The sequence below is a fragment of the Carcharhinus amblyrhynchos genome, unplaced genomic scaffold (assembly GCF_965287045.1).
Source record: "Carcharhinus amblyrhynchos unplaced genomic scaffold, sCarAmb.v2.hapA scaffold_37, whole genome shotgun sequence".
Taxonomy (NCBI): domain Eukaryota; kingdom Metazoa; phylum Chordata; class Chondrichthyes; order Carcharhiniformes; family Carcharhinidae; genus Carcharhinus; species Carcharhinus amblyrhynchos.
In genome coordinates, this window is record NW_027649778.1 from 3,396,291 (window position 1) to 3,422,557 (window position 26,267).

General features: G+C 46.4%; 1 protein-coding gene across 6 annotated transcripts in view; it reads right to left on the minus strand.

Annotated features, from left to right (window-relative positions):
• Positions 1-8,625: 8,625 nt before the first annotated feature.
• Positions 8,626-26,267, minus strand: part of pak4 (p21 protein (Cdc42/Rac)-activated kinase 4) — a 156,155-nt gene continuing 138,513 nt past the window's right edge. For all 6 annotated transcript variants that reach the window (XM_080218151.1, XM_080218150.1, XM_080218154.1 and 3 more), the window contains 4 exons: positions 22,030-22,156; positions 18,426-18,551; positions 14,103-14,237; positions 8,626-9,230 (listed from right to left, as the gene is read on the minus strand). In XM_080218151.1, coding sequence (XP_080074277.1) covers positions 9,075-9,230; positions 14,103-14,237; positions 18,426-18,551; positions 22,030-22,156 — 544 coding nt within the window. In that variant the 3' untranslated portion in view covers positions 8,626-9,074. The remainder of the gene's footprint in view (positions 9,231-14,102; positions 14,238-18,425; positions 18,552-22,029; positions 22,157-26,267) is intronic.

The following is a 26,267-nucleotide window of genomic DNA, read 5'->3' on the forward strand; positions in this document are numbered from 1 at the left end:
AACCATCATGTCTTTCGGACTGTGGGAGGAAACCGGAGCACCCGGAGGAAACCCATGCAGACACAGGGAGAATGTGCAGACTCCGCAAAGTCAGTGCCCCAAGCTGGGAATCGAACCTGGGCCCCTTGCGCTGTGAGACAGCAGTGCTAACCCACTGTGGCACCATGACACCATTCGCCTGTCATAGAGTCATACAGGGCAAAAATGACTGAGGGGTGACCTGATAGGAGTTTATAAAATTATGAGGGGTGTGGATAGCATGAGCAGTTGGAAGCTTTTTCCCAGGGCAGAAATGACAATTACAAGGGGGCACAGGTTCAAGGTAAGGAGGGGCGTTGGGGGCAGATTCAGTGGAGGTGTGCGGGAAAGTTTTTTTTTTACACAGAGGGTGGTGGGGACCTGGAATGCACTGCCAAGTAACATGGTTGAGGCAGATACGTCAGCCACATTTAAAACTTATCTGGATAGACACATGAACAGATGGGGAAAAAAGCGATTGGTTTAGATAGGTAAATGTGAGCAGCGCAGGCTTGGAGGGCTGAAGGGCCTGTGCGTGTGCTGGACCATTCTTTGCTCAACATTGAGTCCTGAGGGCTGTAATGTTTCCAATCAGATGGGGTGCTGTTCCTCCAGGTACCATTGGGTTTCAATGGGGTATTGCAACAGGCCAGGGATGGACATGTGGACTTGACAGCAAGATGCTAGGTTAAATATGGCAAGCAATGGAATTTGATTTGATTTGATTTATTATTGTCACATGCATTAATATAGTGAAAAGTATTATTTCTTGCGTGCTTATACTGACAAAGCATACCGTTCATTGAGAAGGAAAGAGTGCAGAATGTAGTGTTACAGTCATAGCTAGGGTGTATTGAAAGGGCAACTCAATGTGAGGTAGGTCCATTCAAAAGTCTGACAGCAGCAGGGAAGAAGCTGTTCTTGACTCCCAACAGAAGGTGTAAGAGAGAATGTCTGGGCTGTGTGAGGTCCTTAATTATGCTGGCTGCTTTACTGAGGCAGTGGGAAGTGTAGACAGAGTCAGTAAATGGGAGGCTGGTTTGTGTAACAGATTGGGCTACATTTGTGACTTTTGTAGTTCCTTGCGGTCTTGGGCAGAGCAGGAGCCCAGACCAAGCTGTGATACAACCAGAAAGAATGCTTTCTATGGGGCATCTGTAAAAGTTGGTGACAGTGGCAGTTGACATGCCAAATTTCCTTAATCTTTTGAGAAAGTAGGTGGGCCTTTTTAACTATAGTGTCGGCACGGTGGGGGCAGGGGAGGGGGGGTGGGGAGCAGGGAGGGTGTGGAACCAAGAGAAGGTTGTTGGTGATCTGGACACCTAAAAAGTTGAAGCTCTCAACACTTTCTACTTCATTGTATTGTTAATGTAAATCTACTCATGATAGTAATAAATAAACTTTAAAACTTTAAATCTGGTATGAGTTCTAAGAGTTTCAGACTTGTTAGGATTCCCTTTTATTCTGTGATACTTTTCCCCCCTCCTCTCACACTCCCACTGCCCCACTCCCCTCTCGGCAAAAATGTTCCTGTTGACGTGGACAGGGGCACGTTCTCCTTTATGCTTCCTGAAATCAATGACAATCTTCTTTGATTCTCAAAAGGAATGTTTCAATGAGAAACTGAAATGTTTCAATAAATTCTCTCCACTCCCCACTCACCTGATGAAGGAGCAGTACTCCGAAAGCTAGCGGTGTTTACTACCAAATAAACCTGTTGGACTTTAACCTGGTGTTGTGAGGCTTCTCACTGTGTTGACCCCAGTCCAACACCAGCACCTCCGCATCATTATTATATCTAACCAGAGTTGGCAACCTTAGTCTCCCACCTAGTGGCTGGTTATGTAACACCAGCATGCTTTAGACAACGGCAGAGGAATAGGTAGGATAGGTAATCAAGAGGCACAGGTTTAAGATGAGAGGGCGTAAGTATAGGGGTGGGTGAGTGCAGGGAAAATGTTTCCACACAGAGCTTGCTGGGTGCCTGGAACCTGCTGCCAGTGGAGGTGGTGGAAGCAGGCACTGTTCAAGATGTATCTTGATAGACTCATGAACAGGAGGCAAACAAAGGGTTAGAAACAATATATTGGCACAGGCTTGGTGGGCCGAAGGGCCTGTTTCTCTGCTGTAATGTCTTGTTCCTTTTACAGGGGAACAAGAGAGACAAATGAATAACAATAGAACATAAAAGTTTTTATATAAACATTTTTGCGGGGGGGGCAGGAGCGGAAGAGGGGAGTGGGGCAGTGGGAGTGTGAGAGGAGGGGTAAAAGTATCACTGAATAAAAAGGTAATCCTAACAAATCTGAAACTCTTAGAACTCATACCAGATTTAAAGTTTATTTATTACCATCACGAGTAGATTTACATTAACGATGCAATGAAGTTATTGTGAAAATCCCCTAGTAGTCACACTGCAGGGCCTGTTCAGGTACACTGAGGGAGAATTTATCATGGCCAATCTTTCACATCTTTCAGACTGTAGGAGGAAACCAGAGCACCCGGAGGAAACCCAGGCAGACACGGGGATGATGTGCAAACTCTGCAGAGACAGTGGCCCAAGCTGGGAATTGAACCCAGGTCCCTGGCACAGAGTGCAAGAGGTGGTGGGTGAGCTGCCTTGTTGAACCGCTGCAGTCCGTGTGGCGTAGGTACAGCCACAGTGCTGTTAGGGATGGAGGTCCAGGATTTTGACCCAGCCGCTGCAAAGGAACGGCCAACATATTTCCAAGTCAGGATGGTGAGTGTCTTGGAGGGGAACTTGCAGGTGGTGGTGTTTTCAGATATCTACTGCCCTTGTCCTTCCAGATGGATGTGGCAGCTTTGGAAGGTGCTGTTTAAGAGGCGTCAAAGTTACATAATGAAGACTTCATTTCCCCTTGGTTTGATCTTTATTTATGCCCGAATTATTTTTTAATTTGAGCAAAAATTGTAAATGGGTAGCTATTAATACCCAGAAAGAAAACCACAGTGATGTATCACTCCCCTCAATAATATAGACTCGTCATTTGTAGGTGCATTGAAACAGGCTTGATAGTGCAGAAGGAGGCCATTTGGCCTGTCAGGATTCCACAAAGGAGATGAGATGGAATCATAGAATCCCTACAGTACAGAACGAGGCCAATCAGCCCATCGAGCCTGTACAGACTCTCCGACAATGCATCTTATCCAGGCCTATCCCCCGTAACCTGATGTATTCATTCACTAATCCAGTTAACCTGCACATCTTTAGACACTACGCAGCAATTTAGCACGGCCAATGCATCTAACCTGCCCATCTTTCAGACTGAGGGGGTGAAACCGGAGGAAAGCCATGCAGACAGGGGGTAGAACGTGCAGACGCCACACAGACAGCGACCCAAACGGGGATTGAACTCAGGTCCCTGGCGCTGTGAGGCCGCAGTGCTAACCATTGTGTCACTGTGCCACCCCATAATAAGTTAATTCAAAAGCAGGACAGGCAACTGTTTTAGTTCAATTGTTACAACTTTTTTTTACCACTAACTGAAGATTATTTTGAACTACCTTTTTTTTAAGCCTTTCTTTTATTCATCTGTGGGACATGGGCATCGCTGGCTGGCCAGCATTTATTGACCATCCCCAGTTGCCCTTGGAGGGCAGTTGAGAGTCAACCACATTGCTGTGGCTCTGGAATCACATGTAGGCCAGACCGGGTAAGGTCGGCAGATTTCCTCTCCTAAAGGGACATTAGTGAACCAGATGGGTTTTGTTTTCTACACCCTTGACTTCTGATAGGTGCATCAGCGTAAGGGACCTGTGTTCGAATCCTGGCTTGGGTCACTGTGTTGAGTTTGCACGTTCTCCCCGTGTCTGCGTGGGTTTCCTCTGGGTGCTCCAGCTTCCTCCCACGCTCTGAAAGACATGCGGGTTAGGTGCGCTGGGGGGGCTATGCTAAATTGACCCTAGTGACAGGGAGATTAGCGGGGTAAAAATATGGGGTTACAGGAATAGGGTGGGATTGTGGTCAGTACAGACTCAATGGGCCAAATGGTCTCTTTCAGTAGCGTAGGGATTCTACGAAAATTAACCACCCCCCCCCCAAAGAGGACTCAAAATGACACATGAAAATGATCAAAAGCAGGTTTAAAAAGACTGCCCCTTAGTGTCGGGGGACTGGGGTTATGGGAATAGGTAAGGTTTAAAAATACACTGTCTCACGCAGATGTTCCAAAGTGACAAGCAGCCACTTAGTTACTTTAAAAATTATTTATCTTTCCTCAACGATGTTTCGTGGGATCATTTCATTTGCGAGTGAGTCCAGAGGTTACCAGTTGTCTTCCTGAGAACCAGGCAAAAGTCTTGAGACCTCCCAGGGAATCTCAAACATTCAGTGCCAGCGACAGAGACCTGCAGTTTGAGATACTAAAGCTCACCCGCCACTAAAAATGCTTCAAAAATGCAGAGTTTAAGGTTCTGTTCGAGGACAACTGTTCTTCAGAATTAAAAATGATGGAATAAGTTCCGACACTTGACCCATTTGTGCCTTAGAGCCGCATGGTCAATCTTTCTGACCAAACCAGTAAAACACAATCAAATCATCTGAGGGACAAATTAAAAGGGGAAGCAAAACAAAATTGCCTGAAACACAAGATTAGAAAGTTAAAACGTCAACTAAAATGTGATTAAAAAGGGTTAATAAAACACCCTGAATGTTCTTAGGAGAGGATTTGAGTTTGTAAATAAAGGGAATCAGGTGAAAAGACCCCAGCCTCTGAGGAGAAGTAGGAACACGCGAACAGAAATGATGGCTGGTGAAGAATGCAAACCAATTCGGCACAAAACACTTCTGTTTTGAGTAGGTCCATGGGATCTTTAATATCCACCATACAGAGGCTTCGCTTTCCCATCAGAACGATGCAGCACTTCCTCAGTATTACATCGATCAAAGCTCACCGCAGGGTTTGAAGAGACAATCTCTTGGCCATTTGTGTTGTATGCAACTGATCCATTTTGAAGTTCGTTCGACCCATTCGTGTTTTCTTTTGACCAGACGCTAATGGCAACTTAAAGGGGTCAACTGCTGCTTGCCCCCTGCAGAGGCCTTCAGGTAAATGTAGCTTCAAGAGAACATCACTCTGGCCCTTGGCGAGAATAGTGTGAACAGAGTCAAATCCAGGGGGAGAGAGGGTGAAGGAGAAAGGGAGAGAGGGAGAGAGTGTGAAGGGAGAGAGCAGAGGATGAAGGAGAGAGTGCAAAGGGGAAGAATCAGAATCGTAGAATCCCTACAGTACAGAAGGCGGCCATTTGGCCCATCACTCTGGCCCTCGACCACTATCCTGCCCAGGCCCTATTCCCATAACCCCAGTCCCCCTGACACTAAGAGGCAATTTATCATGGCCAATCCACCTAACCCACACATCTTTGGGCAGAGATGGAGAGCGAGAGCAAAGAGGGAGAGAGCGTGAAAGGAGAGGGGGAGAGAGAGAGTAAAGGGAGAGAGGAAGAGGGTAAAGGGGGGATACAGAGAGAGAAAGAGAGAGAGAAAGTGAAGTGGAAAGGTTGAGAGCACTGGATTGAAGTTGGGATTTTAAGCAAAATTTTCCCATTCTCATTGATATTTTGTGACAGTGAAGATATTGATATTTTGTGACGTGCCCAAGACATTCCAAATCCCCCCACCGTCCCCCCGTCCAGACACCCCAACTGCATCCCCCCTCCCCATTAATGCACCCCCAACTCCCCCTCACCCATCCCCAACTTCCACCCCATCCCCCATTCTCTCACACACACACACACACACACACACACACACACACACACACAGCAGTTGGCACCTCCCCCATACACAGCAGACACCCCCACCCACGCACAAACAGCAGGCACCCAAACGCGCGTGTACACACACACACCCCACGCACGGGAATATAAGACAGAAGCAAACTCCATGTAAAACAGTTTTCTAATCTGTAATTAGAAAATTTAAAAACCTTAGAAGTTTACCCTCTTGGCACAATTGAAAAAACACTTTTTTTTAAAACAGTAAATCTTGTTGTAAAGTAGCTACTCGAGAAAATAAGTTGCTGCATTCTCAAAAAAAATACTGTATTGTGTTACAAAAAAATTACAATATAAATATCCTCAAACAAAACCAGGCAAAGCCATTCAGTAGTCACTCCATCCATCCACACTGATAACGAAGCTGTGTGCCAGACACCGGCTCAACACAACTTCTCAAAGACACTGTTGCGATGAGCTGTTGGATATTGAATCGAGGGGAAACTTCCCACTTCTACAGGCGCAGGGGTGGAAGAAAGAAAATTGCGGTCAATTCAAAGCAAACCTCAAGCTGGGAAATCCATCCCTTGTCGGGACCCATCAGGTGAGGAATCGGAAACAGAAAGAAAATGCTGGAAAATTTCAGCAGGTCCAACAGTGTCTGTGGGGAGAAAATGGAGTTCTGATGAAGGGTCATTTAGACTCAAAACATCAGCTCTATTGTCTCTCCATAATGCTGGCGTTGGACTGGATGGCACACAAAGTAGTGTCACAACTTCCGGTTAAAGTCCAACAGGTTTATTTGGTAGCACGAGCTTTCGGAGTGTTGTTCCTTCTTCACTCGCCTGGAGGAGCAACACTCCAAAAGCTCGTGCTACCAAATAGAACCTGTTGGACTTTAACCTGATGTTGAGAGACATCTTTCTAGTCTCTCTCCACAGGTGTTGCCAGACCTGCTGGGATTTTCCAGCATTTTGTTTCAGATTCCAGCACCCACAATATTTTGCTTTCATCTCGGGTGTGGACTCAGTTCTGCTTTCTCTTCTAATCCCGTTGCTGAGGATTGCAGTCAGCACCAAGAGGTGAATTCCAGTCAAAGAGAAAAGAGGATGATCTCAGGAGAGGCTCAAACTCACAAGCACCGCTCAGCATTCCAACAATGAACAGGCCAAATATAAAGAAGGTTTTCAAAAGGGACATAACACACCTCATGTGGGAGATCGTCATCAAAAAAATCCCTCTTCATATTAACCCTGTTCTCAATCTGTAACCTTCACAACACAATTGGTGGCACAGTGGTTAGCACTGCTGCTTCACAGCGCCAGGGACCTGGGTTCAATTCCGAGCTCAGGTCACTAAGTGGAGTCTGCACGTTCTCCCCATGTCTGCGTGGGTTTCCTCCAGGTGCTCTGGTTTCCTCCCACAGTCTGAGAGATGTGTTGATCAGGTGGATTGGCTCTGCGAAATTGCCCCTTAGCATCAGGGGGGCTAGCCAGGAGCGCAAGCGCATGGGATTACGGGGATAGGGCCTGGGTGGGATTGTGGTCAGCACAGACTCGATGGGCCGAATGGCCTCCTTCTGCACCGTTGGATCTTATGAATCCTAGCTGCAAGGACAGCAATTTCTATCACCTAGCTGTAATTCCTTTTAGATTTATTAGCCACAAATAGGCTCACATTAACCCTGCAATGAAGTTACTGTGAAAATCCCCTAGTCGCCACATTCTGGCACCTGGTCGGGTCACCCGGAGGGAGAATTTAGCACAGGCAATGCATCTAACCAGTCTTTTGGACAGAGGGAGGAAACTGGGGCACCCAAAGGAAATCCCTGCAGACACGGGGAGAACATGCAGACTCCACACAGACAGTTTCTCAACCTGGGAATCGAACCCGGGTTCCCTGGCGCTGTGAGGCAGCAGTGCTAACCACCATGCCATCAGATAGCAAGATACTAAGAACGAACAGGGATTCCTTGATAAACAAACCTCCAAGTTTACACAGAGCTCTCACTCTCTCTGAATGTACAGCCTTTGAGTTTGAAGTCACAGCCCTTCATTGCTATTAATGTGTTAGAATGCAAAGTCTACTGCGCTCAACAGAAATAGATACCCCCCCACCCCACCCCCTCAGTTAATTCTTCTGCCCTGCCTACGAAAAGTGCATCAGTAACTTCTTATACTTGGCAAGATTATTCCGAGGAAATCTTGGGAGTGTTTTACAACTTCTTTTTTTGTTTGAGATGAAACAACATGGGAGGAGAAGAAAAGTAAAATTATCTGGACTAAGAGCCAGGGAATTCCAGCATCACGGGTAGGCGAGAATCCAAACTTGCACAAGGTGGATCGGTCCCCCCTGGTCCGTACTAATGCCTCGTGTCACGTTGGTACCAGCACGGATAGGTGTCACCTACCCACACCCCCCGCCCGCCCACCCCCACTTCACAGTTAGTGTCCTCTTTACTAAACTAGGATGCCTCGCAACACACGGGGCCCCACCACGTGCATTCTACTGCCCGCACCCATCGTGCCCGGTGTGACCTCAGGGCGCCCGCAACAGTGGAATAAGACAGGCCAGCAATCCGCCTGAGCTTCTTGCCAGTCCAGTCTGCAGGGTCAGCCACGACCGTGCACACCTTCCCCTGGGTCTTGTTCCCCCACCCCCCCCTTAAAAAAAAAACTTGACTTCCTGATAGAAATAAAACATGCACGACCAGTTTTCAAGTCCAACGAACGTGCGCATCGTCGCTGATGGTGCATCAATATTCCAGCGTTCTTTGCCAATCCGAAGGTCAGAGGTTCATTTCACAGGAAGCAATGACCCCCCCCCCAACCACACCCCCTCCCCCCCACCCCACCCCCCCCCGACAAAAAAGATCCCGGATGCATGCTCCATACCGTTGCTACTACATCTAACAGTGTTTAGAAATCAAATCGTGATCTAGAGGAAGTATTCAATTCCAGTGTAAATCCTCTTAGTTGTTCCGTGTACAAACTACATTAAATCAACTCTTTTAGCAGTCTTTTTTAAGTTACATTTTACAATTGAGAAAGAGAGAAAAAAAAACTCATTCTTCAGTAGTATTTATATTCCTTTTGTGGTTCTGCCCCCTTGGAAACAGTAGTGTCAAAGTCAGAAGGTCCAGTTGAAACAGGGTGGTCAGAGCGGCAACAAGGCATGCCAGTATCTTTCAGGCCCACTAATCGAATGGGAAATAATCCCGTTCCCATAAATGCCAAATGATTTAATTATGAGATATACGCTTCCAAGTTTTTAAAATCACAGATTCCTTTCTTCTCCCTCTGTCACATCCAGCAGCACGCTCACTTTATCCGGTTCCCCCTCATCAGTAGTACAATGCAGGACGGGTGGCCAGCCTTGCTGAGGAAAGGATGCTTCAGTAACTCTGTCGCCATCGCCCGCTGGGAGGGGTCCCGTACCAACAGCCGGTCCAGGAAGCCTTTTAGCAAGGGAGAAACCTACAAGAGAGAAAGGAGAGACGGGGGTTCAGACATGCAAAAAATGTCAGCGAGCGGTCACATTGTAACCCTGCGATAATTGTGATTCAGAGGCAAGAGATTCCCATTTTCATTGATGCAATCATATGCAAAGTTCAAGCTTACAGGCGTATGATCCTCAACACCAAATTAATATTCATTGGAAGCTGTGCATATTCTGCTTGTTGTGAGAAGCATATCTTAAGCGATCACAGCTGCAGAATTCACACAAACTGTTGATCCTACAGATATAATTTCTGCCAAAGACTGGGACTTCTACCAAATGTTTGGAATTTAGAAAAAAAGAGGAGAGATTAAGTTGAGGTATACGAGATGATAAAAGGCATGGATGTGCAGCCAATGCTTCCTCTTTAATTTTGATTTGATTTATTATTGTCACACACATTAATATACAGTGAAAAGTATTGTTTCTTGCACGCTATACAGACTGTCCACAGAAGGAAAGGAGAGGGTGCAGAATGTAGTGTTACAGTCGTAGCTAGGGTGTAGAGAAAGATCAACTTAATGCGAGGTAGGTCCATTCAAAACTCTTGACAGCAGCAGGGAAGAAGCTGTTCTCGAGTTGGTTGGTACGTGAACTCAGACTTTTGTATCTTTTTCCTTATGGGACATTCTAGGACAAGAGGTCTTAGGAGAAGGGGTAGCAAATTTAAAACAGAGTTGAAGAGAAACTACTTCTCCCAAAGGGTTGTGAATCTGTGGAATTCGGTGCCCCAGAGCACGGTGGGTGCTGGGACAGTGAGTAAATTTGAGGAGGAGTTAGACAGGTTTTTAATTGGGAATGGGTTGAAGGGTTTGGGGAAAGGCAGGAAAATGGGGATGAGGAGCATATCAGCCATAATCGAGTGGATCGATGGGCCGAATGGTCTAATTCTGCTCCTATATCTTAAGAACTCGGGTTAAAATCAGTTTTGGAGATTTAAATCTGGAATGACAAGTCTCCAGAATCCTGATAGATTTCATCCCAGGATCCTAAAGGAAGTGCTGCAGGGATAACAGATACATTGGTTGTAATTTTCCAAAATTCCCTATATTCTGGTAAGATCCCATCAGATTGGTAAATAGTGAACGTAACTCCTTTCTTCAAGAAAGGAGGGACGTGGAAAGCTATAGGCCGTTAGCTTAATATCTGGCATAGGGAAAATATTGGAAGCTGTTATTAAGAAGGTTATAGCAGAGCAATTATAAAATCTTACTGCAATCGGGCAGAGTCAACATGGTTTTGTGAAAGAGAAATCATGTTTGCTAATTTGTTAGAATTCTTTAAGTAAAATGCAAGGTGGATAAAGGGGAACTGGTAGATATACTGTACTTAGATTTGCAAAAGATGTTTGATAAGGTGCCACTTCAGATGTTACAACATAAGTAGTCATGGTGTAGGGGGATAACATATTAGCATGAATAGAGGATTGATTAAGTGGGGATAGCTTCATGGTTGACAATCTGTAACTTGCAGAGTGCCAGTTGGATCCGTACTGGGGCTCAACTATTTATAATCTAGATAAATCAAGGGACCAAATGTGTGGTTACTAAATTTGCTGATGACCTGATGATAGGTAGGAGAGTTAAGAGGTAAAGAGGACAGGAGGAGTCTGTAAAGGAATATAGATAGGTTAAGTGAGCATGAAAAATATTTGGTAGATGGAGTCTAACGTGGGAAAACGTGAACTTGTCAATTTTGCTGGGAAGAGGAGAAAAACAGTACGTTATTTAACTGGAGAGAGATTGCAGAACTCTGTGGTACAGGAGTAGCGGAGCACCCTGGTACATAGAATCACAAAACGTTAGTATGCAGCTACAGTAAATTAGGAAGGCAAATAGATATGGCATGGTAGCACAGTGGTGAGCATTGCTGCTTCACAGCACCGGAGACCCGGGTTCGATTCTCGGCATGGGTCACTGTCTGTGTGAAGTTTCTATGTTCTCCCCACACAGAGAACATAGACTTCTGCGTGGGTTTCCTCCGGATACACCGGTTTCCTCCCACATTCCAAAAGATGTGCTGGTTAGGGTGCATTGACCTGAACAGGTGCCAGATTGTGGCGACTAGGGGAATTTCACAGTAACTTCATTGCAGTGTTAATGTAAGCCTTACTTGCGACTAATAAACAAACTTTTACTTAGAAGATTGTTGTTTGTTGCGAGGGGAATGGAGTATAAAAACCAGGAAGTTTTGCTACAATTGTAAAGGGCATTGGTGAGTCAATACCTGGAATTGTGCACACAGTTTTGGTCTCTTTCCTTGAGGGTATGATTGCACGAGAGATGTTCAGAGGTTTACTTGACCGATTCCTGGGATGAAGAGATTACTTAACAGGAAAGGTTGAGTGCTACCCTTTGGAGTTCAGAAGAACGAGAGGTGATCTTACTGAAGCAGGAAACGCTGAGGGATCGCAACAGAGTGAACGCTGAGAAGGTATTTCCCCTTGTGGGAGGGGCTTGAATTGGGGGACACGGTTTAAACACAAGAAATCTCCAAATTAGGACGCAGGTGAGGAGAACACCATAACCCACACATTTACCCCACTGACCCAGACAGTTTCATGGATACGATAGGTATAGAAGAATATGGGCAAAACACGGGCAAATAGGACGAGCTTAGTGGTTAAAAAGAGGCAGCATGGACAAGTTGGGCCGAAGGGCCTGCTTCCATTCTATAAACCTCTATGACTCTAATCCCCATAACCTACACAACTTGGGACAATTTAGCACGGCCAGTCCTCCTAACCCGCACATTTTTCGGACCGTGGGAGGAAACAGGAGCACCCGGAGGAAACCCACACAGAAACAGGGAGAATGTGCAGACTCTGCACAGACAGTGACCAGAGGCTGGAACTGAACCTGGGTCTCTGGCGCTGTAAGGCAGCTGTGCTAACCACTGTACCGCCCATAGTACTTCTGTAAAGTGCTTTGGAATGTTTTGTTGCACCAACTCTATCCAAATGCAAGTTGTTGAACGCATTAATCGTTTTATATAAGAAAGTTAGGAGAAGGATTTTGAAACTTGTATCTGCTGATACAAGCTTTAAAATTTATTATTGTTGTGAAATGCTGCCACCCTTGAGTATGCAGAGTGATTTTCATTGGGGGATGGTGGCTGGTTACTGTGGGGAGGGCCCATCCTTCCTGTGGAAACCAATGGATAAACTTGCCAATCAGCATTCCCTAACTTGCTCGGGTGAGAGCAGATGCAGGTTGATCAGAAACTCGCTCAGTAATCACAAACATCAGCTCGATACGGGCTCACTATCGCTGATTGGGCAAAGCGAAGCCACAGCTTCACCTCAAGAGACGTCCCATTGACTCTGTCTACACCTCCTGCTGTCCTGGGTGGACAGCAGGGAAAGCAGCCAGCATAATCAAGAACCCCACGCACCCTGGACATTCTCTCTTCCACCTTCTTTCGTTGGGAAAAAAACTACAAAAGTCTGAGGTCATGTACCAACCGACTCAAGAACACCTTCTTCCCTGCTGCCATCAGACTTTTGAATGGACCTACCTCGCATTAAGCTGATCTTTTAGTTTAATGAGGTGATGGCGTAATGGTATTATCGCTAGTCTATTACTCCAGAAATTCAGCTAATGTTCTGGCGGACCCGGGTTCGAATCCCGCCACGGCAAATGGTGGAACTTGAATTCAACAAGAAATATCTGGAATTAAGAATCTACTGGTGACCATGAAACCATTGTCGGAAAAACCCATCTGGTTCACTGATGTCCTTTAGGGAAGGAAATCTGCCATCCTTACCTGCTCTGGCCTACATGTAACTCCAGAGCCACAGCAATGTGGTTGACTCTCAACTGCCCATCACAACTAGGGATGGGCAATAAATGCTGGCCAGCCAGTGACACCCATGTCCCATTAATTTCTCTACACCCTAGCTATGACTGTAACACTACATTCTGCACTCTCTCTTCTTCTCCATGAATGGTACGCTGTGTCTGTATAGCGCGCAAGAAGCAATATATTTTTTTTACTGTATATCAGTACATGTGACAACAATAAATCAAACCAAATCATTGATGTCGCTCACAACTCCAGGACAATGGAATTGGCAAAATAAAAATTTAAGTTTAAAAATACTCACATTAAATACAGTTATTGTCTTAGAATTGTCTTAATGCTTGTCATATGAGGAACGGTTGAGGACTCTGGGTCTGTACTCGCTGGAGTTTAGAAGGGTGAGGGGGGATCTTATTGAAACTTACAGGATACTGCGAGGCCTGGATAGAGTGGACGTGGAGAGGATGTTTCCACTAGTAGGAAAAACTAGAACCAGAGGGCACAGCCTAAAGGGACAATCCTTTAAAACAGAGATGAGGAGGAATTTCTTCAGCCAGAGAGTGGTGAATCTGTGGAACTCTTTGCTGCAGAAGGCTGTGGAGGCCGGGTCATTGAGTGTCTTTCAGACAAAGATAGATAGGTTCCTGATTAATAAGGGGGTCAGGGGTTATGGGGAAAAGGCAGGAGAATGGGGATGAGAAAAATATCAGCCATGATTGAATGGCGGAGCACACTCAATGGGCCGAGTGGCCTAATTCTGCTCCAATGGTCTAAATTAGGATAAGCTGCATTGGTGCAATAACCCCCGATATATGTTTCAGAATTTAAAATGTATAAAAACTATCATTCCAGGAAGAAAAAATTTCTCCAGAGTTTAAAAGGTCAATAACAACAAATTCCTGTCGTTGCTAAATTCACTCGAGCGATCAAAACACAGGAGCTACTCTCACAGTGTTATTAATGGTTGGATTGCCATACATTTCTGAAATGGTCCATGCCTCTGTGTGCTGAATAAAGCTTTTGTGTGAATGCATCACACAACACGTTACCTTTTGACCATTCTTCAGTTTGGGGGGAAGGTTGTCCCTTATCATCTTCATGGCCTTCAGTGGAGGTTCATTGAAGTACGGAGGTTCCCCATCAACCATTTCGATCACCATGATACCCAGAGACCAGATATCCACCTGCAAACAAAAAGGAGGGCAGGAGTTAACTCAAGAGCAAATGGTGCTTAAAACCCTTCCCCTACCCCACCCCCCAGCACAGAAGCAGGCCCTTTGGCCCTAAGCCTGCACCGACCATGCTCCCGACGGAACTAAAACCACCTACCCTTCCAGGGACCATATCCCTCTATTCCTGTGGCTCAGGATTCAGATGTAGGCCAGACCAAGTAAGGATGGCAGATTTCCTTCCCTAAAAGGGACATTAGTGAACTAGGTGGGTTTTTCCGACAATGGTTTCATGGTCATCAGTAGATTCTTAATTCCAGATTTTTTTTTTATTGAATTTAAATTCCACCATCTGCTGTGACGGGATTCGAACCCAGACCCCCAGAACATTAGCTGAGTTTCTGCATTGATAGCCTAGTGATAACGTACTTGTCCATGCAGCTGGACAGAAAACTATCAAATCTAATTTTCAGAATACGAGTCAACAATTACACAGCTCTGCCATTATTAACTGAACACAGGGATGGCACAGTGGTCAGCATCGCTGCCTCACAGTGCCAGGGACTCAGGTTCAATTCCAGCCTTGGGTGACTGTGTGGAGTTTGCATGTTCTCCCTGTGTCTGCGTGGGTTTCCTCCCACAGTCCAAAGATGTGCAGGTTAGGTTGAATGGCCAATCCAAATTGACCCTAATGTCAGGGGGATCAGCAGGGTAAATGTGTGGGGTTGCGGGAATGGGGCCTGGGTGGGATTGTGGTCGGTGCAGACTTGATGGCCCAAATGGCCTCCTTCTGCACTGTAGGGATTCTATGATAGGGAGGCACAGTGGCAAGCACTGCTGCCTCATTGAGTCAGGGACCCAACTTCGATTCCCAGCTTGGATGACTATTTGTGTGGAGTTTGCACATTCTCCTCGTGTCTGCATGCATTTCTTCCAGATGCTCTGGTTTCCTCCCACACAAACCTACAAAGATGTGTAAGTTAGGTACATCAGCCATAGTAAATGTGTGGGGTTACAGGGATAGGGCAGGGGGACTGGGCTTGGGTATTCACTCAAAGGGTGGTGAATCTCTGGAATTCTCTGCCCGTTGAAGTGGTGGAGGCTACCTTGCAAAATATTTTTAAGACGCGGGTTGATGGGTTCTTGATAAGAGAGGGGATTAAGGGTTATGGGGAGAGGGCGGGAATGTGGAACTGAGCCACGACAGATCAGCCATGATCTCACTGAATGGCGGGGCAGGCTCGAAGGGCTGGATGGCCTACTCCTGCTCCTATTTCTTATGTTCTTATGTTCTTATGGTGTTTCTTCAGAGTCAGTACAGACTCGATGGACCAAATGGCCTCCTTCAGGTACTGTAGGGATTCTATAATCGGATGAATATTTCCAGCATGAATTAAAATTTTAAAACAAAATCATTTTTCATTTTTCTCCCATTTTCTCAAAAACATAACAGATCTCATCCCACTAACCCTTTCACACCTAGAATCTATGACAGAAGAACACAAGCACATTCTCATCATCTTAGAACTTTCTTAGAAGTTGCTTCAGTATTTGAGATCAAAGCTTCAGGTTTCTAGGTGTCCAGAGCACAACCTGTCTTGGTCCCTCCATGCAGACACTACGGTTAAGAAAGCCCAACAATGGTTCTACTTTCTCAGGAGGCTAAGGAAATTTGACATGTTTGCTACTTTTACAGATGCACCATAGAAAGCATTCTTTCTGGTTGTACCACAGCTTGGTATGGGCTCCTGCTCTGCCCAAGACCACAAGGAACCACAAAGAGTTGTGAACAAAGCCCAGTCCATCACGCAAACCAGCCTCCCATCCATTGACTCTGTCTACACTTCCTGCTGCCTCGGAAAAGCAGCCAGCATAATTAAGGACCCCACGCACCCCAGACATTCTTTCTTCCACCTTCTTCCATCGGGAAAAAGATACAAAAGTCTGAGGTCACGTACCAATCGACTCAAGAACAGCTTCTTCCCTGCTGCTGTCACGTTTGAATGGACCTTTTTTTGAAGTTGGTCTTTCTCTACACCCTAGCTACGACTAACACTACATTCTGCACTCTCTCTCTCTTTTCCTTCTCTATGAACAGTAGACTTTGTCTGTTTAGCTTCTATAAGAAACAATACTTTTTAACTGCATGTTAATATGTGACAATAATAAATCAAATCAAAAGAACACTTTACTCTAAGCACTGTGTGAACCTGAAGCTCAAACTGCGCTCCGTTTCAGGCACAATGTCAGTATTGGTGCTGTCATAACCTGAGCATGAGAGACTGCAGCTCTCCCTTACCCTGCCCACCCCAAAAACAATGGCACGTATCTGATGTGGCCACCAATGCAACACAGCCTCAGTAAAGTGGCTGCTCCTCGTGTGCAAGTCCAGAAGATCAAAGGACTATCTGACGGCACAGAGTTTCACAAAACCTATGCTCACTCGACATCCAAAAGGGGGGGGGGGGGGGGGGGGGCAGAGGAGGGGAGGACATGGACAGAGGTCAACCACAATTGGTCCAGCTCAGCAGAGGCCAGGGGGAGGATCCGAGAGCTCTAGGCCTGTTCAGCAGTTCTTCAGTCACAGAGACTCCACTGGGGCCTGGTGCCCGTTTCTCAGCATCAAGCTGAGGTAGGAAAAAACTGGGCAGCATGGTGGCACAGTGCTGTTGCCTCACAGCACCAGGGACCCAGGTTCAATTCCCAGCTTGGGTCACTGTCTGTGTGGAGTCTGCACGTTCTCCCCACGTCTGCATGGGTTTCCTCCGGGAGCTCTAGTTTCCTATCACACCCCAAAGGATGTGCTGGTTAGGGTGTATTGGCCGTGCTAAATTCTCCGAACAGGCGCCAGATCGTGGCGACTAGGGGATTTTCACAGTAACCTCATTGCAGTGTTAACGTAAGCCACTTGTGACACTAATACGTAAACTTTGAACATAAGAACATAAGAAATAGGAGCAGGAGTAGGCCATCTAGCCCTTCGAGCCTGCCCCCCCATTCAATAAGATCATGGCTGACCTGAAGTGGATCAGTTCCACTTTCCCACTTTCTCCCCATAACCCTTAATTCCCCTGTCTATCAGAAACCTATCTACCCGTAACTTAAATATATTTAGCGAGGTAGTCTTCACCACTTCAATGGGCAGAGAATTCCAGAGATTCACCACCCTTTGAGTGAAGAAGTTCCTCCTCAACTCTGATCTAAAGATAAGGGGGTGTTGGGGGGTGCAGTTGAGGCTGTGCCCTCTAGTCCTGCTATCCTTTCTAAGCAGGAAGAATCTCTCTACCTCTACCCTATCCATCCTCTTCATTGTCTTATACGTCTCTATAAGATCCCCCCTCATCCTTCTAAACTCCAACAAGTACAGACCCAGTCTATTTAGTCTCTCTTCATAGTCCAACCCCCTCATTCCGGTTTCAGCCTAGTGAACCTCCTCTGCACTCCCTCCATGGCCAATATATCCTTCCGCAAGTGTGGGGACCAAAACTGCACACAGTACTCCAGCTGCGGCCTCACCAGTGCCCTGTACAGTCGCAGCAAGACCTCCCTGCTTTTATATTCTAGCTCCCTTGCTGTAAAGGCCAACATTCCATTCGCCTTCTTGATCACCTGCTGCACCTGCAGACTGGGTTTTTGTGACTCATGCACAAGGACCACCAGGTCCCTCTGCACTGTAGCATGCTGCAGCTTTTCGCCTTTTAAATAATAATCCCTCCTACTATTATTTTTGCCAAAGTGGATAACCTCACACTTTAAATTCTAATTTTGGTAAATATACATATGGTTGGTTTTATTAAGGATGAATGTCATAGAACCCTTACACTGCAAAAGAAGGCCATTCAGTCCATCAATTCTGCACCAACAAACCCACCAAGGCCCTATCCCCATAACCTCATACATTCGTCCTGCTAAACCCTCTAATCTACGCATCCCGGGATGCTAAGGGACAATTTGCCATGGCCAGTCAACGTGACTCATCTTTTAGACTGTGGGAGGAAACTCACACAGACACGGGGAGAATGTGCAAACTCCACACAGACAGTGACCCAAGCCAGGAATCGAACCCAGGTCCCTGGCGCTGAGGCAGCAGTGCGAACCCACTGTGCCACCATTATAAGGCTGAATGTCAGCTTCACTTGCACCACCATTATTGCAAACTTACTCTAACTCTAATTCTCCCAATAAAAGACTGGTTTACATTACCTCCGGTCCATACGGCAACCGAGAGATCAACTCTGGAGCCATCCAGTAGGGAGTGCCCACCAGCGACTTGCGTCTCGGCACGTCTTTGGATACCTGAGCACAGAAGCCAAAGTCCGAAAGCTTCACCTGAAGAGAGAGAGACAAATGGACAGGGTGAGAGGCAGCTTGTAAAGGCAACAACTCCTACACACACTCTGCTTTCGAACCAGAGTCAAAACGTAATTGTCCTAGATATAAAAGCAAAGTGCTACAGGTGCTAGAATCTGAAAACAGAAAATGCTGGAAAATCTCAGCTAAAGGAATAGAATATAAAGGTAAGGAAGTGTTGCTGCAACTACACAAGGCATTGGTGGGGCCAAGTACTGTGCAGTTTTGGTCCCCTTATTTGAGGAAAAGTGTAGTGGAATTGGAGGCAGTTCAGAGAAGGTTTTGATTCCAGAGGTGAGGGGGTTTGTCGTATGGAGAGAGATTGAACAGTTTAGGCCGACACTCTCTGGAATTGAGAAGAATGAGGGGAGATCAAATTGACGTTTCCAAGATGATAAAAGGTTTGGATAAAGTAGACATGGAGCGGATGCTTCCTCTTGTGGGACATTCTAGGGCGAGAGGTCACAGTCTGAGGATAAGGGGCAGCAAATTTAAAACAGAGTTGAGGAGAAACTCCTTCTCCCAAAGGGTTGTGAATCTGTGGAATTCGCTGCCCCAAAGTGTGGCGAATGCTGGGACAGTGAGTAAATTTAAGGAGGAGTTAGACAGATTTTTAATTGGGAATGGGTTGAAGGGTTATGGGGAGAAGGCAGGAAAATGGGGATGAGGAGCACATCAGCCATGATCCAGCAGCGGAGCGGACTCAAAGGGCCGAATGGCCTAATTCTGCTCCTATATCCTATGAACCAGGTCTGACAGCATCTGCAGAGAGAGAATAGAGCTCATGTTTCGAAGTTGGATGACCCTTTGTCAACGCTTCATCACAGTCTGACGAAGGGTCATCCAGACTCAAAACATTGGCTCTATTCTCTCTCCATAGACACTGTCAGACCTGCTGAGATTCTGCAGTGTTTTGTGTTTTTATTTGTGCTGCGATTGTCCCTATCCAGTGGGTGAGGTGATTCCCTTGTCTACCCATTAACATTTTATATCAGATTATTACAGTAGGGATCACACCCCTGAAAGCTTCACATTCTTTTCCGCTCCCCCCCCACTCCCAATTTTCTCCCTTCCTCTTGTTAGCAGACATTTGTTTCCACGGACAGCACCCCTCAGCGAGTCCTATCCTGCCCCAAGTGTGAGAGCATCCAAGCACGAGTCAGGGGGCAGCAAGGAAGCCCAGGGTCTACTGGAACCCATCCTCATCTGCAAGCATACAGAGAACAGCTAACCGCGGGCAGGCCAGTGACCGTACTCCCCACACAGCTTAGCTCTGGAGGGCTGCACACCTACAAACTGAGGCGAGACACAGCCAGGCTTACATTTAAACCCAATATTGGGAAACCAATGTGTTGACTGGTTTCTCACTCTATAAACACAAAAAAAAGTGGATGCCTCAACATGCCATTTTTCAGAAAAGATTACATCACTGGATTAATCTGTTTTTAATCTAAATATTATATTGGGATGGCACAATGGTTAGTGCTGCTGCTTCACAGCTCCAGGGGCCTGGGTTCGATTCCCGGCTTGGGTCACTGTCTGTGCGGAGTCTGCACATTCTCCCCGTGTCTGTATGGGTTTTCTCCCACACTCCAAAGCTGCGTGGGTTAGGTGCATTGGCCATGCTAAACTGACCCTTAGCGTCCCGGGATGCGTAGGATCGAGGGATTAGTGGGGTAAACATGTGGGACGATGGGGATGGGGTCTGGATGGGATTGCTGTTGGTGCAGACACGGTGGACTGAATGGCCTCCTTCTGCACTGTAGAGATTCAATGATTGGAAAACAAAAACACTTCAATTTTATATCTCTAATTTCAAGAAAGGCAGATTTCCAACTTCCTGTAAAATGGAGAAACAACAAGAGATTTGCTAAATTGCTCTGTGCAGTACCACGTGTGGCCAGAGAGGGGCAGCCCTACCCTACAAGTGAGTATTGTCTTCAGACTGAAGAACATTATGATTTTATATATTTATTCATTGCTGAAATCACTGCTTTTCTTTTAAAAACACCAATTTTTCCCAACTGCAACTAAAGAGGATAATGATAGCTGGATGACAGAGCCATCAGTAAATGAACAAGGAATGATATGGACATGCTAGTGTTGGACTGGGGTAAACACAGTAAGAAATCAGTGCTTTTGGGGAACCAGGGCAGTGGAATCTCCCGGATTTACCGGGAGTTTTGGAGACAGATCGGTCCCTTGTGGATGAACAATTGACCCAAGAACAGCTTGTTCCCTATCATCAGGCTTTTGAATGGACCCAATATATTATATTAAGTTGATCTTTGTCTACACCCTAGCTATGACAGTCACACTACATTCTGCACCCTCTCCTTTCCTTCTCCTGTATGTACTCTGTGAACAGTATGCTTTGTCTATATAGCATGCAAGAAACAACACTTTTCACTGTATCCCAATATGGTGGCACAGCGGTTAGCACTACTACCTCACAGTGCCAGGGTCTTGGGTTTGAATCTGGCTTGGGTCACTGTTTGTGCTGAGTTTGCACGTTCTCCCCGTGTCTGCATGGGTTTCCTCCGGGTGCTCCAGTTTCCTCCCACAGTCCAAAAGTTAGGGTGCACTGGCCGCGCTAAATTCTCCCTCAGTGTACCCAAACAGGCACTGGAGTGTGGCGACTAGGGGATTTTCACAGTAACTTCATTGCAGTGTTAATGTAAGCCTCCTTGTGATACTAATAAATAAGCTTAAACTATGTGACAAAAATAAATCAATGTTCGATTCCTTGCTGGGTCTCTTTCTCACTACAGTGTGCACAGCAACCAGTGGCCACTGGCGCAGTATATTCACCTGAAATGTGTCCCTGTGTTACAGAAGAGGAAGTAAGGAGTCTCATAACGCCAGGTTAAAGTCCAGCAGGTTTATTTGGAATTACAAGCTTTTGGAGCACCGCTTCTTCATCAGATGAGTCACCCGATGAAGGGGCAGCGCTCCGAAAGCTCGTGATTCCAAATAAACCTCTTGGACTTTAACCTGGTGTTAAAAGACTTCTTAGTGTGCCCACCCAGTTCAACACCGGCATCTCCACATCAAATAAAAGAGAAAGTTAAGCTGCCCGTACCCCACAGGAGAAAAAGCACAGCGATCAAGTGATGTGATTTGATTTATTATTGTCACATGTGTTGGGATACAGTGAAAAGTATTGTTTCGTGTGCATTATGCAGACAAAGCATACCGTTCATAGAGTACATGGGGAGAAGGAAATGAGGGGGTGCAGGGAGGACAGCGGGCTGAGGGAAGAGGGGAATGTCAATTCTATTACCACAGCCCTAATCTTCAACTGGACATACATAAGTGTTGGCTCAACGTGATTTGTAGATTACCACATTAGCAGCAATACAGAGGGTGTGAGTCCCAACCTCTATTTAAATAATCCCGCTATTTCACACACTCACAGCCCTGCACATGAAACCCAATAACAGAAGCTCACACCTACCCTTCCATCGTGAGTTAAGAGAATAGAGTCGCTCTTGATGTCCCTGTGGATCACTCCCTGTGCGTGTAGGACAGCCAGCCCCTTGAGGACGGACAGGCAGACGGTCGCAATCTGCTCCTCATTCATCCTGCAGGACAATATTTAACACTCATTATTAGGTCATCGTTGCCTGTAATCTCGGCACAATTCATGGCATCGTCAGGGCCAATTATATTTCTTTGTTACGATAATAGGATAAGGAACATTGCAAATGTCGTCACAGCCAAAATCTTGCAACAAAAGACAGTGCAAGTTTAAGCAGAGAAGACCAAAGGTTTTACTACAAAGAGAACACATTCTCAAACTTATCCAGAACTGAATTCAGTAGTACAAAGAAATGCAGATTTGGTGGATTGGCCAGATTAAATTGCCCCTTAGTGTCTAAAGATGTGCTGGTTAGGGTGCATTGGCTGTGCTAAATTCTCCCTCACTCCCAAATAGGTGCTGGAGTGTGGCGACTACATAAGAACATAAGAAATAGGAGCAGGAGTAGGCCATCTAGCCCTTCGAGCCTGCCCCGCCATTCAATAAGATCATGGCTGATCTGTTGTGGCTCAGTTCCACTTTCTGGCCCTCTCCCCATAACCCTTAATCCCCTCTCTTATCAAGAACCCATCAACCCGCTTCTTAAAAATATTTAGCGAGGCAGCCTCCACCACTTCAACGGGCAGAGAATTCCAGAGATTCACCACCCTTTGAGTGAAGAAGTTCCTCCTCAACTCCGTTCTAAACCGCCCCCCCCCTTTATCTTGAGGCTGTGCCCCCTAGTCCTACTGTCTTTTTTGAGCGGGAAGAGTCTCTCCACCTCTATCCTATCCATCCCATTCATCATCTTATACGTCTCAATGAGATCTCCCCTCATTCTTCTAAACTCTAACGAGTACAAGCCTAGTTTATTCAGCCTCTCCTCATAGCTCAATCCCCTCAACTCCGGTATCAGCCTAGTAAACCTCCTCTGCACTCCCTCCAGGGCCAAAATATCCTTGCGCAGGTGCGGCGCCCAAAACTGCACAGGGAATTTTCACAATAACTTCATTGTAGTGTTAATGCAAATCTACTTGTGACACTAATTAATAATAAATAAACTTTAAACCTCATCCAGAACTGAATTCAGTAGTGCAAAGACATGCAGGATAGATGGATTGGCCATGCTAAATTGTCCTTTAGTGTCCAAAGATGTACAGGTTAGGGGGATTAGTGAAGTAAATATAAGGGGTTACAGGAATAGGACAGGCCTGGGTTAAAATTTTCTGTCGGAGAGTCGGTGCAGACTCAATGGGCTGAACGGCCTCATTCTGCACTTTCTATGAAAACACTTTTATAATGAAATAATTTAAGTTACATTTGTTAATGTGCAGTTTGTTCTCTGGTTAGCTGATGTTCCTAGTTAAATAAACAGAGCTGCATATCACGATTTCTGGAGTGCGCTGGCCATTCATGTTGTAAGAAAATTAGAAAGTATTCTAATCCCCTCCTCCCTTGATAGAATCAGTAATTACAGGAGGCTGATATTCAGATTAAAGCAAAATACCACAGATGCTGGAATCTGAATCAAAAAAAAGGAAATGCTGGAAAATCTCAGCGGGTCTGACAGCTTCTGTGGAGAGAAAACAGAACCAATGTTTCGAATCTGGGCAACTTTCGTCAGTGCTTTATCATCGCTCTGACGAAGGGTCACCCAGGCCCGAAACGTTGGCTTGATTCTCTCTCCACAGATGCTGTCAGACCCGCTGAGATTCTCCAGCACTGTGTGTGTTTGTGAGAGAGTCTGATATTCAGCCTGCTTTTCCTGCGCTGCCTCTTTGACTGGAGGCTCTCGCAATCAATTTCACTTTGTCCTCCCGCCCGGCTCCCTGGACCAGGTGCACTGGGCACAGCCAACTTAGAATCAACGAATCCATTCGGCCCATCGAGTCTGTGCTGACTTTGACATCTAAACCAGGCCCACTCTGCACATATTCCCTATAACCTCTCACACGCCATAGAATTATAGAATCCTACAGTGCAGAAGGAGGCCATTTGGCCCATCGAGTCTACACCAACCACAATCCCACCCAGGCACTATCCTGTAACCCCATGCATTTACCCTGCTAATCCCCCTAACATTAAAGGGGCAATTTACCCCACTAATCACTGTAAACATCTTTCCACACAAAGGGTCAATTTAGCATGGCCAATCCATCTAATCTTTAGATGTTTGGAGCGTGGGAAGAAACTGGAACACCCGGAGGAATCCCACACAGACACGGGGAGAATGTGCAAACTCCACACAGGACAGTGCCCAAGGCCAGAACCGAACCCACGTCTCTGGCACTGTGAGACAGCAGTGTTAACCACTTTCTCAACTTGATGTCCTTGTCACTCAAACAGCCTCTTGGAGGCGTGGAAGATAACTTTCTCCTTCCTCTGCCACAGCACTGAGCTCAGTGCGGTAGGTATAGAATCACAGAATAGCACAGTGCAGAAGAGGCCCTTCAGCCCATCCAATCTACACCGACACAAAAGGTTCTGCCCTGCCCACCTAATCCCACTTGCCAGCACTTGGCCCATGCCCCTGAATGTTATGACCTGCCAAGTGCTCACCCAGGTACTTGTTAAAGGATGTGAGGCATCCCGCCTCCACCACCCTCCCAGGCAGCGCATTCCAGACCCTCACCACCCTCTGGGTAAAAAAGTTTTTCCCTCACATCCCCCCCCACCCCAAACCTCCCACCCCTCATTTTTAAACTTGCGCCCCCTCGTAATTGACCCTTCATCACAGGTGGCACAGTGGCAAGCACTGCGGCCTCACAGCACCCGGGCTCAATTCTGTCACCGTTTGTGTGGAGCTTGCACGTTCTCCCCATGTCTGCGTGGGTTTCCTCCAGATGTTCTGATTTCCTCCAAAGAATTGCTGGTTAGGTGGTTTGGCCATGCTAAATTGCCCCTTAATGTCAGGAGGATTAGCAGAGTAAAACATGTGGGGTTATGGGAATAGGGCCTGGGGTGGGATTGTGGTCAGTGCAGACTTGATGGGCCAAATGGCCTCCTTCGGCACAGTCGGGGTTCTAGGCTTAAACTAAGGGGAACAGCTGCTCCCTATCCACGCCCCTCAATCAAATAGAAACATAGAAAAAGCTACAGCACAATACAGGCCCTTCGGCCCACAAAGTTGTACAGACCATGGCCCTACCTTAGAGATTACTAGGCTTACCCATTTCCCTCTAATTAAGCTCCATGTACTTATCTAAAAGTCTCTTAAAAGACCCTATCAAATCCGCCTCCTCCACCACTGACGGCAGCCGATTCCACTCACCCACCACCCTCTGAGTGAAAAACTTAACCCTGACATCTCCTCTGTACCTGCTCCCCAGCACCTTAAACCTGTGTCCTCTCGTAGCAACCATTTCAGCCCTGGGGAAAAGCCTCTGAGAATCCACTCAATCAATACCTTTCAACATGTTATACACCTCTATCAGGTCACCCCTCATCTCTCCAAGGAGAAAAGGCCAAGTTCTCTCAACCAATAAGACATGCTCCTCATCTGCCCCTCAGTCTTCTCTGCTCTCCAAAAGAGCAGAGAACTCGATCTTTTCTCCTTAGTGAGACGAAGGATGAGATGGGAACTGATAGAGGTGTATAAGATGATGAGAGGTATCGATCAGGTGGACTCAGAGGTTTTTCCCCAGGGCTGAAATGGTTGCCACAAGAGGACACAGGTTTAAGGTGCTGGGGAGTAGGTACAGAGGAGATGTCAGGAGTAAGTTTTTCCACTCAAGAGGGTGGTGGGCGAGTGGAATCGGCTGCCGTCGGTGGTGGTGGAGGCAAATTCGTTAGGGTCTTTTAAGAGACTTCTGGATGAGTACATGGGACTTAATAGGATTGAGGGTTATAGGTAAGCCTAGTAGGTAGAGATATGATCGGTGCAACTTGTGGGCCAAAGGGCCTGTTTGTGGTGTAGTTTTTCTATGATTATAATAACACGTGATCCGGAGTTGGGGAGCTGGGAGGGGTGACAGAAGAGAGTCGCTATTGCAGGCACAGTGAAGCTGCATATTAGCACCCGACAACACAAGGCTGACCAGTCTCTGCATTAAAGTGCCGCAAGAAGTCTGACAATGCCAGGTTTAAGTCCAACCAATTTATTTGACAGTAAACTCAAGCTTTTGGAGGTTTCCCTCTTCGTCAGGTGAATGGAGAGTTCTGGCCTCAGACAGAGC